This window comes from Micropterus dolomieu, linkage group LG01 (assembly GCF_021292245.1).
Source record: "Micropterus dolomieu isolate WLL.071019.BEF.003 ecotype Adirondacks linkage group LG01, ASM2129224v1, whole genome shotgun sequence".
NCBI classification, from domain to species: domain Eukaryota; kingdom Metazoa; phylum Chordata; class Actinopteri; order Centrarchiformes; family Centrarchidae; genus Micropterus; species Micropterus dolomieu.
In genome coordinates, this window is record NC_060150.1 from 35,012,146 (window position 1) to 35,025,019 (window position 12,874).

General features: G+C 42.8%; 1 protein-coding gene across 3 annotated transcripts in view; it reads left to right on the plus strand.

Moving 5' to 3' along the window:
• The window catches only part of ncoa2 (nuclear receptor coactivator 2), a 58,020-nt gene that overhangs the window by 25,173 nt on the left and 19,973 nt on the right, over window positions 1-12,874 (plus strand). For all 3 annotated transcript variants that reach the window (XM_046066619.1, XM_046066636.1, XM_046066628.1), the window contains exons 4-9: window positions 532-704; window positions 4,385-4,488; window positions 7,144-7,321; window positions 8,818-9,000; window positions 10,999-11,100; window positions 12,484-12,624. In XM_046066619.1, the coding sequence (XP_045922575.1) occupies window positions 532-704; window positions 4,385-4,488; window positions 7,144-7,321; window positions 8,818-9,000; window positions 10,999-11,100; window positions 12,484-12,624 (881 nt within the window). The remainder of the gene's footprint in view (window positions 1-531; window positions 705-4,384; window positions 4,489-7,143; window positions 7,322-8,817; window positions 9,001-10,998; window positions 11,101-12,483; window positions 12,625-12,874) is intronic.

Here is a 12,874-nt window from a genome sequence, read left to right on the forward strand (position 1 = left end):
CTGGCCAAAAGTCAGATTTCTCTTTTAAAAAGTCCCCCATTTGGAGACATTTGTGCTTGATTTGATTGTATACTGTTGAAAGCTATGACAACAGTGTGGGGGACATTTTTATGCAACAAAAGGTCAGGTCCAGACTCAACTGCTCCGTCATTTTGCCCACTGAACTTTCCCAACCCTCCTGCACCATCTATTACCCATTGTAAGACTTTGTAACTAAGATGATGACTGAGTTTTGAACATGGTTAAAGTAAAATCATGTTCTAGCTGCTATCTGGAAATACTGTATACAATAGCTTTCCAGTAGTCCCAGTAGAATATCTGTATGCTACTAAGGTAGCTAACTCTGGAGCACTGTTGAAATCTGTACAATAAATCTGCATAATTCATCTGTAGTTAAGCATTCAAGAATAAGGGGATTCTTTATTGATGCAGTGCTCCATGTTGGTGCATTGAAGAGGCCTAGAGACATATTTCTCTGTCACCGTCTTCTCCATTGCTTTTCTCACCCAAGTGTTCTCTTTGCTTCTGTAGTCCAAAGCGGAGCAACGAGAAACGCAACCGCGAGCACGAGAACAAATACATCGAAGAGCTCGCCGAGCTGATCTTCGCCAACTTTAACGACATCGACAACTTCAATGTCAAGCCTGACAAATGTGCAATCCTGAAGGAAACTGTGAAACAGATCAGACAAATAAAGGAGCAAGGTACAAACTATAATGTTTTTTTTTTTGTTTGTTTTTTTTACACTTTATGTACATCTTTTGAAGTAATAGCCAAAGAATACTGAGATACCTTTCAGCTGGCTGCTTTTTCTGAAGCATTTCATTTGCAATATCTGTTCATCTACGGTATTTCCCTTTAGGTTTTATGACATACAGCACAGTAATATACCAAACCTAAATGAATACCTTCGGATGAATTTAACATTGGTTTGATTTGTCGCTGTTTACTCTTGTGAATAACTTGCGATCCTATCATAAATACCCTTAGGATGTTGTTGTGGTTATTATTGGAGCCTTAAAAGGGCCACAGGTGGCACTACGAAGCATCATATTTGATTGCATAAATATTATGGTTTGGGAACTGCTCCACACACAATAATTGATGTTGTTATTAAAGAGCAGCACAATTGATTTAATGTTCCCTCCATCACTTCATCATATCATGCGGATGAACCAGAGCAGTTTTTTGTTGGCTGCTGATCATTCCCACTTCCACCCTGAGCCAGAACATCAGGCAAATGGATCAGCCTGCTCAGGTGTACTTGCCAGCTTCTCCTTTTTAGCACTCTTAAGCAATGTGTTTTTAAGTACTTTACTTTTTTTTAAATGTTTGATTTGCTAGACCAAGATGATAATTGGAATCCAAGTTTTTTTTTTTTTTTTTTTATTTCTTACAGGTTCAAACATAGCTAAAAGGGTTGTAACTTTCTCTAGTGAAAATGTTAAGACAAATACTAAATTGTGAATAAACTCGGACCTTGCATACAAGAGAAGCGGCTGAGTGACTGGTAGACAAAGAGAAGCCCACTCGTGGTGTACATGAATCAGTCCGGCTGATGACGTTGTCTTGTTTTATGTGACTCACAGAGCCAAGCGTTATGTAATGGTGAGCAATGTGATGCAAAAATCACAAACTCTAGCTACCTTCTGTCCGTCCGTCTCCCACTCTACTGTCTTATTCCACCCTCCCTCTCTCTAACCCTTTCTTTCCTCGCTGTCCTTTTTCTTAAGACTAGGCTAAAGTGACATCCCCTGCCTGTGAAGGCTTCACTGTGTTTTTACAGGAACCACAGAGGGAAGGGCTAAACAGTCTTTGCTTTTCTGCTTTGTTCTTCCGACCTCAATGGCCAACAAGAGACACCTTTTTATAGCTAACGGGGAGCTTCTGCATCTCATATTGCACAGTTCAGAGGGGAAGCATTTTCAGCAGCCAGTCATTTTTCTTGTTGCACCTGTTGTTGGACCAGGGATGCACTGAAAGCTCATTTAAGATGTCTTTATGCTCAAATTGGATGTTACAGCAGTTTACCACCACCATTTGTTCTTTTCATTACACCTCATCTGCCATCTGTTTAGTGTTGTGTTCTAAGGATTGTTTATAGTACACAATCTCTCTTTCTATAGGCCTGTAATGTGACTTAATAACTCTCACTGATTGGTGGCCTCCTACCGAAAGCTGTTCATTCATCCTGGTTTGTTCCTCTCCTGCTGGCTGCATACATTCCGCTGATTTAGAATCAGGGTGGAGTTGTGTGCTTAGCATAGGTTTGGCGCTTTTTCTGTTTCCAGCTTGTTGCATCTTAATAGACAATGTGTTGAGTAATGATATGTTTATAGAGTCTATAAAATAAGTGCATAGCCAAGAGTTTTACAGCTTCCTTTACACTCTTAACTACTCTTGCCAACACAAAGACCAGCTCTCATTGGCTGGAGGCTGAGATGCAGAGTACCTGCTGAGCTGCTGCTAGCAGATGGTTTAGTACATTTTTTTTTCATTATACATAAGTGAAAAATGTCAAAATACACTACATGTAAAATGTTAAACGAGGGAGAAGAATAGAGTTATAAAGCAAATGTCTTGCCAGTTACAGATTATGTAGTTATTACCCTTATAAATCTATCCGCGGCACAGTTCTGCAGACGGACAGAGAGCCAGTGAGTGCTGCACTGACATTGAGTGATAGGTCTGTACCCAGGGCAGCTGTGCTGGTATACTGGGTCCCGCTGGGCCTGGAGAGGTCCTGCTGATGCACACATCATTAATGCTGAAAGAGATGAATGTGGGTGTGCGCAGTGTTGCACGAGCCCACAGAGCGGGGGGGGGGGGGGGAACCTGCGTTTGCGTCCGCTTTCATACATCGACACCAAAAAAAAAACTACATGGACTTTGTTTGCTTTTCACCACAACATTCTCTCACCATATGGTCAGCCCTCTTCTTGGCATGGTGTGACAGTTAAATGTGTCCCCCCCCAACAGCCCACTCATATTCCGCCTCTCATCATCTTCTCCAAAAGTAGGGCAGCCTACGCTCTGAACATAAGGCTTCTCTGCATGGTTATTAACCCAATCACTCACATGGACAAATGCACAGCATCACAGTGCAGGTACAGGAGCTTACAGGGTACTCTGTTTCACTCCTAAGTAAACCAATCACAAAATCATTGCGTTCAGTTTTGTGGCAGTATATTGGGCAGTGGATACAAAGGCGCTATTCTTATTATTATTTTGAAACATCAGCGTGTAGCTAGTCAAATTATTGTAATTGTGTTTTGCTAAAATCCAGTTTGGTAATATTATAGACTATACGTACCTGTATAGGCAACAAGCCCTACTCTCTATCCGTACAGGTTACAAGGAGATACTGCCAGTTATTTAAAAAGGCATATGACAAGGGAGGCAACACCTGGCTAAAGAGCATCAAATGCTGAAGAGTTTCCAAAATGAGATGTGGTTCTATAGGAACAGGACAAAATGAAGACTCATATTTTGCTCATAGTTTATGACCTGAATCACAAGCATACTGTATATCTGCTGTGACAACACCTCAGACCAGCTTAGAGAGGTTGAGTGTTTTGTTGAGCCATTTCTTGTCTAGGTATATTTGATTTTTTTTGTCAAGATTTCATACTGTCACATCTCTTAATTAATCACAGGAAGTTGTTGGGTTTATTTACCTAGAACGAAATCCCTATTTTTAATTCTCTAGTTTATCGTTTTAATTACTATTAGTAATCTGATGAATATAAAATACACTTAAAGTCTTCAAAACTGTGACCACAGGATTTATAAGATTTAAAATGAGAGAGGTTTATGGTCAACCTTTTGGGTAAACATTTCTATGTCCTGCCTTTGCTTCTTGACTACATAGTAAGAACTTGCTGCTCTATTGGGGACATGAGTTGTTTACACACAGTCAGTGTTTCCGTAATAGCCCCCCCCCCATTCCCCCCCTCCTCCTTTTCTTTTTTTTTTTTTTTTGGTACATGACAATGCAAGCCATCCAGTGGCTACCACCAGCGTGGCAGCTGCGTGCTCTGACACACTCATTTACAACAACCTTTCACTCTGCCTGCTGCTCAGTGCTTGGGTTTGAGCCGTGTCAACATGTTCTGACAAAGGGACAAAATGTGTTTGCTGTGTTAGCCAGAAAGATACTTGTTAAGTCTTGTCAACAACTGACCTCTTTTAAAAGTATGCAGGTCAATTTTAGGGGCAAAGCAAAAATTGTTTTCCTCCTTGTTATTTCTTTTAGTTTAGTTTTTTTCTTTTTTTTTTTCTTTGACCTACATGTTTTGGTGTTGTGTTTCGCGATGCGGTTTTGTTCCCCCATAATCACACATTTTGCCTTTTAAACTTTTGTCATTAACTTTCCTGTTTACAGAAAAGGCTGCGGCAGCAAATGAGGAGGAGGTACAGAAGGCTGATGTCTCATCAACAGGCCAAAGTGTGATTGATAAAGATGCCTTGGGACCAATGATGCTGGAGGTGGGTAGAGGGCCTTGTCGTGCTTATTCATAGTGTCATATCTAAACACCCCACACTGAACACTCATCTCACTCGTGCAGGATATATTCTCCTCCTTTAAATCACTATTGGAATATAATAAAGAGTGTTATCCACAGAGACCAATCCCAAATAGGCCAGTAGTGGTTGTGCATGAGTGTAGCTGTGTGCAGTAAAAGCTGCCAGCATCTTGTATCTGCCCTGGATTGGGTGTAAATCACAGAGCGGAGCAATGGCCTCGTTGTCCTGTGGAGGGCCACTGAAGTGCTTACGTATAATGAGAAAGAAAGCAACAGCCTGGCGAATGAATCAGTCCATTGAGCCTGTCCTCTCACTCACTTCCTCCCTCCCTTTCTCTCTCTTACTTGTTCAGTTCTCTTTTCTCTCTCCCTCCATCTTCTCTTCATTCGCCTCCAGATCTGTCCTGTCATGGAATATTTATAGCTCTCCTGGTCCAGCGTCACTGAATCGACATACTAACTCCCGGCTAAATATAGCCCGGCGCAGCCTGCATGCTTTCCCATCTGTCAGCAGCACCAAAACACAGCGATCGGCCATTCACACCCTCCCTGCTCTAGCCATGTCCCCGTCCGCCAGCCCGGGCTCATTACAGGATGCTCTGAGGAGAATGGCTGTCGGCAGGAAATGCACCCACGCGCCCCATGACCCTCCTCAAAGGCCTCTCTGCTGCCCACTCTCATGCAAGAGCACGAGCACAGAGAAGGCAGTGAAAGAAAACATTAGTTTGCTACTGTTTTAATCTTGTGGGAGCAAGCCTTGTCCTGTCACATGACTGTTGTGGCATATAGTTTGCATTCCGGGTGCTCCGTACGGTTGCTGATGTGTAGGATGACGACCTCGTCAGAGACCCATTCAGACTTTAAAGACTAGGACTGAGTATATTCTGAAATTTACTAGTGCCACTATGATACAAATATTATACTACAGTTTCAATATTTACTATATTTAAATCTGTAAATATATCATTAAAAAATAAGTAAACACAACTCAACAATTGTTGATTCTCAGTGCTTTAAAAGTATTTACATTCAATACTGAGCCACACAAGAGACCTGTTGTGTTTAGAAAGACAGTAATGCTTTGTCATGCTATAATGCAGCATGTTTAGCAAGAATTTATGTGAAGAGAGACCCTGTTTGCAAAGCACCAGTATCGTATCATAAATATTAGTAACACTCAGAGGGGAGAGGGAAGTTGACCAGAACCTATTCCCTGCACTACAACAATTCACTGCCTGCTGTACATTGCTGTGGGAGATTAAACAATATAGTCATATATCAATAATAAAACAATAATAAAGGTGCAACGTGGAGAGTACATTGGCGTAGATTATGTTTATTAAGAGTGTATTCATTTGTATCAGCTTTAGTCACTTCTACAGTGTATATTTAATCAGGGCATTGTAAATTAAGGTATTGGCTAATGGCAGTATGCAAGACTGTCTGGAAGAACGCAATAGTTGGCACTAAAAAGTGTTTGCTCTGTTTGTGTTTGCCCTACTTGTCCAGTACATGGCCTTTCTTCACACATGGTGGACTTACACAACCATGTTGCATTTTGGAAGCGCTCCACTTCATGCAGTGATAGATGAGATCTCCTTTAGTCTATTTTCAGCCCGTGCTGTGTTAATGCAGGCAAGGGAAAGCTTATATCCCAATGTGATCATATGTAACCTGGGGTGTATGAGCTCGCTACACCCCGAAGTTTAGCCCGCTGGTTGATCGCAGGGATGTTATGCAGTGTAGTTACAGAGACAGGCAGTGGATTATAGGTACACAGGGTCCTGTATCTGTGGAACGATAAGACAACCAAATATGCAACAGTCAATAATATGCATAATATCATGAAAATATGTTAGGCTATTTGGGTCATAGCTTATGCATGACTTGTTAAAAGTGCATGTAAACTGTGTGTGGTGTGTAGGTAATGATTATTTAAGCTGAGGTTAGGAGCTTGGCAGGAGTCTCTTGTCTCTTATCTTGACACTCGATTTTACAGCTTTACAACCACCAGAATTCCCTTTAAGGGCTCTGGGTGATTTGATGGTCTAATTGACACCATCTTGTGTGTAATGGCTGACCTGGGGCTGTATACTTTCAATTAAGTGCTCCTCCTCCTTCACTTCCTCTGGTCTCCGCAGGCACATGCTTTTATCCTGCTTTTTCAGGCACACTGATGTTGTACATCTGCAGGAGTGATGGATGTGCCCAGCACACATTGTACCAATCACCTTGTACAAAGTAGATGTTGTGCATATTACACAACTTGATAAGACATTTCAGTACTGTATGTGCATGCTAGCTGATACACAACACCCCAACGTAGGCACAAGTGGCACATCACTAAAGATAATAAGCTGTGGAAATCCTGTTCATGAACCATATTTAGCTTATGAGTTATGTGGGGGGGGGGCATATCCGGGTTGGACTAGGCTTTTAATAACCTACTCAGCTGCAGCTAGTGATCAGCCAGTACTATTGGAAAATACAGGTGGTCAAACATATTTTACTCTCTGTTTTTTCTCACTCCTTCACTGTCAGAGATTTGATATGTGTAAAAAGAAAACTATCAATAAACAAACTTCTCTCTTATTTTTCCTCTCATTTGCCCCTCCAGGCCCTGGATGGCTTTTTCTTTGTGGTGAACATGGAGGGGAACATCGTGTTTGTGTCTGAGAACGTGACCCAGTATCTGCGTTACAACCAGGAGGAGCTGATGAACACCAGTGTCTACAGCGTGCTGCATGTCGGGGATCACGCAGAGTTCATCAAGAACCTGCTGCCCAAGTCCCTTGGTTAGCCTCAAGCATATATATATATTTTTTTTCAAACATTTGCTTTGCTCTCTGGCTTTTTCTATCTGTCAGTTTGTGTCTTGCTTGTGTTTTCCACGTCTCTCTCTCCGTTTTTCTAACTCCATGTGTATGTCCCCTATGTTGCATCACTCCCACCTCTGCTTATACCTTAGCAGGCTCTTGGTTACACCCTGGCTTTTTCTCCCTGTTCAGACAGGTATCTCGTAGGTGGCTGTTTCATAGCGGTCAGTTCAATTAAAACGCTAAAATGTTTATAGTTAAACTGCTTTTGAGAGGATGTGGGAAAACTGGCTGATAGAAAATGTTATGTAAGCTTTATATACAAGGTTGGAACCGTGGATAAAACCTATAGCTTCTTCATTTTCTCTTTTGCTGATGCTCAGCCCAGACATTCTTGCTCATCTCTCCTTCCTCCCTCCCTTTTCAGCTAATTAACTTCCTTTTTGGCATCTCTCCCCTGTCAGCAGCATTGCTCCCTTCCTATATTCTCATCTCATGCCCTTCCTTCCCCTCTCTTCAATTTGTGTTATTCTCACTAAGTTCCCATTTTCCTATGTTCTTTCTTTCTCATGTCCTAGCCTCCCCCTGAAAAACATTGTCTTTATCCTTGCATTGCTCATCTCATGGAAACAGGCCATTTATTTCTGTAAGACAGACATTTGCCTTTTTCTTTCTCTCCTCCAGTGTGACCCTCTTCTTTTCCCCCATCTCCTTTCTCTTCTTTCATACCTACCTCCGTTCCTCCTCCACATCCTACCTTTCCATATCCTCTGTGCAAGAGGTGATTGTAATGTATGTCAGCGTGCCCCAACAGGAGCTCTTTCTAAGTCGCTTCTCCCCATCCTCTCTTCCTCTCTCCTGGTGCCTTGGATTGAGGTCTTAGTGCCCCCGCCATCTGGGTGGGGGGAGCAGCAGGGAGCGGAGTACCCTGGAAACGATCAGTGGGCTGTGTCCCAGATACTGGGAGATTATCAATGCACTGAATGAGATCACAAACCAGATGGAGTGTGATGCGAGTTTGCTAAGAGTTAAATGAGTTGTGTGTGTGTATGTGTGTGTGTCTCACTGTACATGTCTCTTTTTCTTTTTTGTGTGTGTGTGTGTGTGTGTGTGTGCGCATGCGTGTTTGCTCACGCCCCTGTAAGTGAAGAGAAGAAGAAAGATTGGCACTGATGTTTTAGAGGACATGCATATGGAGGCCTGGCTGTGACGCATGGCTGTGGAAGGATGGCACTGGGTTCCAACTGCTCATTATGACTGATCTCTACCCAGCAACTGCTCTCTCCTTTTTACACTTTTGCTGCCTTCATTTTCTCTGTCTTGCTCTCATTATGTCTTTCACTTGCAGTGCGGTAGCCTCACTTGGCTCACTCGCTCCCGATCTCCTCGCTTTGGCCGCAGTAAAATTCATCAAATAAAAATCCCCGGAAAGCCACATTGTAAATCTCCCTTGCCTCCTTCTTGCTCCCCTGTAGTGAATGGCGTCCCGTGGTCCAGCGAGGGTCCGAGGCGGAACAGTCACACATTCAACTGCCGAATGCTGGTCAACCCCCACAGCGAGAGCCAGGATGAGCCGCACGAGCATGAGCAGCAGAAATACGAGACCATGCAGTGTTTTGCCGTTTCAGAGCCCAAGTCCATCAAGGAGGAAGGAGACGGTATGGAAGGAGAGAGGGAGATTGTGTGTGTTTGTGGGGGAGGGGGGGGTGTACCTCAGAGACCTTGATTAAGACAAAGTAGTTAAGAGGCTTGCTTCGGTCTAAGAAATGTCAGAAAATGATTACTGCAGAATGGAAATTGTCGTATATAATAATAATCAATAACCAGTTGCAACCATTTACATTTAGATTTATTATGAATAGATCATTAAGATTTATCCATATTTAGCCGTATAACTGGCATTGCATGTGAAAAGGGGTATAAGCAACTGATGAAGAGCAGCACTGGTGCCACTCAACTTCTATCCATGAAAAGTTAAGTGACACGAGGGAGAAGAGCGGCTGGGCAGCTGTCATTAAAGCCTATCTATAATTCATGCACATCCCTCACAAACCTGGACAAGGAAAGGATGTAGCTGCCTTTTGATAACCTTCAAATCATTCTCAAACACAGCAGCACATCAACACTACGCTACACAAGTAGCCACTAGTATAAACATCTGCTCCCCTTTCCTGGGAAATGATTTTAAATTGTATGTTGTCTCTGCTCTCCTTACAGTGTTCAGTCACTGAGAGGTCACTGGGCTTTTCCAGTGGTTTTAATGGCTTTAGACGGGAACTTGAGATCCTGTAGTTTTGAGTAAATTTCCATCACAAGTGACTGTCCTTTTTATCCAAAAACTTCCAGCACTTTGAAAAGCAGTGATACGCAATGCTCTAAAAATGCAATATTTTAAAGTTAAATCCTATTTGCTCAGTGGATTTTAATGAGCCACTATAATTTCCCACTGCCAAACTATAACTCAGTGGTTAATTAAAACAATAAGGGAAAATGCAAATGTTTCACTCTCAGGCTTCCTTTGTGCACCAGCTGCTTGCCAGCCATACTTTGGCAAATACACTGACTTGGCTCCGGGCCAGAGGTGTGTCAGCGTTTGTGTGTATGTGTGAGAGTAGCAAGGCAGGATCAGTGGTTACAGTTGCAGGAATTTGTCCAGCCAGAGACAGGAAGGAAGGAACGAACGAACGAGAGAGAGGGAAAGAAACCCAAGAGAATTTAGAAAGATTCACAGATCTTAGGGCCGGACCACCCAAGATGCTCTGTTTACAAGTCAAAGTGAGGTGTGTGTGTGTCAGCCCTGGCATGCATTATGTTGCCAGACATATGTGTGGGCTCCTGGGTATTACTGGCACAGGAAAGTTGGATGGCAGACCTTTTGGGGTCACCTCAGTCCTGGACTTGGCGGTATCATGTATCTGTGTGTGTTAGAGGCAACTGTCATGATTGAGCGATGGCAATCTTTAATGTTGGGCCAACGGAGGTGTTGTCTGTGTGAGATGGCACTGTATGTGAGACCAGCCAGAGCACACACACACACACGCATATATGCACTCACATGTACGTACACACACACACACACACACACACACACACACACACACACACACACACACACACACACACACACACACACACACACACACACACGCATATATGCACTCACATGTACGTACACACACACACACACACACACGCATATATGCACTCACATGTACGTACACACGCATATATGCACTCACATGTACGTACACACGCATATATGCACTCACATGTACGTACACACACACACACACACACACACACACACACACACACACACACACACACACACACAAGCGCCTTCAAAGGTCACACTTCGTCATTTCCCTTGCCAGTGATAGCTGCTCCTCCTCATGAAAGGAGCAGAGCCCTGATCCCCATGCTCATTAATAACTGTATTAATTATGCTGCCTGGGAATAACATACATTTAATTTTCTTTCCCTCCCTCTGTCTCTATCATTCACGCCCCCATCCTCCCCCTCTCCTCTCTCCTCCCCATCCCCCTTTATCCCTTCTGTTTCTGCCCTGTCCTCTTTGTTACATCCTCTACCTACTCTTTTCTTTCTTCCATACGTCCCCTCTGTTCTCTCTCTCCTCCTCTCTCTCTCTCTTTTAGACTTTCAGTCATGCTTGATCTGTGTGGCTCGCAGGGTGCCCATGAAGGAAAGACCCATGCTTCCCACGCATGAGAGCTTTACCACACGCCAGGACCTGCAAGGTACACGAACCAGTCACACAGCCAGAAACTACAATCTAATACAGTGAAAAAGAACATTCACAGTAAACTTGATTTCTTACTCCAGCAGACAAAATGTATTTTTTTTTTATCGCACAGAAAAACAGTGTCCAGTAGAGGCTAATAGGGCATGGCGATCATAGTAGCCATTTTAGATCCCCTGCTCCCCTTTGCATACTGCATTTTCACATATACAGCTGTTTGAATAAAGCTGCTTTGCAAAAAGTGTCTCTACTCAGGCACATGCTCAGCACCACCTCATCCCTTGTCGCCAGCCTATAAATCACTTCACACTACAGTTTAGGTATTTAAAGATTATTATATCCTTGGTAAAGGCCCTTAGGATTGAACATGTTACTTGAACACACTGCCCACCTCTGTCTGCACTCTGGGAGGTAAAGTATCTGTCTGAACACTGGCGCATCAATGCAGACAGTTGTCTGAGTTTTACCTGCTCTTTGATGTGTTGCTACCATTTTTTTGTGTGGCATACACATGCAGACACAAGACACACTCAAAGTTCCTCACTTTTTTATCTATCTATCTATCTAGTAATTTACTGTAGTTCCTCATCCAGACTTCTGTAGGTGTGCATGTATGCTTGCCTACATTTGTTTACCTGTTTGCTAGGATTGCACATTTATGAATAAAATAAACATCTGACTCTTAATCATCAGTATGGTTTTTATGTCTTTGATTAAAAAGTATTTCTCCTGCAGTCTTCTTTTGCCCATCAGAACTTATGAATGTTTGTGTGACAAGGCTGTAGTCTGTCCCTATGGCTGTCATTCAAGCAGCAGTCTGCTTGTCGGCCCTTTTTAAATGCATCACTGCCTCCATTTAAATTGCAGCCTGTTGTGGGAAAACTGTTACACTGCTACGAGTGACAGTGCGTGTGTTTACACACGTAGCATGGGTGTATTTGTTTGGACAGATAGTTGAGACTAAGCTGACCTAGTGATGTTTAAAATGAATCCTTCTACCTGTTGTATTGAGTTTCTAAATGGCAACAATTTGCACTGACCCTATTTGTTCTTCTGTTTGCTTTGTCTAATTCTGTGTAGCCACCTTAGATAATTTCAGTGCCTTACTTACAGAAGAAACTTCTAGCTAAAGCTCTTGACAAGTTGCACTCGAAATGTAAATAGAGTAAATCCTCAATAGTTTTTCAAGATCAAACTACAGAGCTTTTGTGCAGCAGAGTGGCCAAGTGAAGAACATCTTCTATAGCCGCTGTACATATTTATGTTGGAGAGAGACATTCAATCCCCATCAGCTCAGCTGGTGTTGGTTTGTGCATGTTTTATAGAAATCCTTACTTCCATTTCTGAATAAGGCCTCCCTAATCCGGTCCTCTGTGTTTAGGTAAGATAACATCCCTGGATACCAGTCTCCTGAGGGCGTCCATGAAGCCGGGCTGGGAGGATCTGGTGAGGCGCTGCATCCAGAGGTTCCACCTGCAGAATGACGGAGAGATGTCTTTTGCTAAGAGACATCAGCAGGAAGGTAATGCCACTTACTACAAAGAGTATCCTGTTTAACTCTTGGCTCTTGATAATTCCTTCCTTTGGTCTTGGTGTCAGACGACTGCATGTGTATAAAATAGTGATTTGATCATGGGTCAAACCAACTTCTAACCTAAGCTAAAGTCTCTTTTATGCTGCTGCTTTGAGGCTCTCAATCAAATCACTATTTCAACAAAGCTGAAAACCTTAACAATACAAAGTGGGAAACCCAGAGTGGGTTGCTCATTATT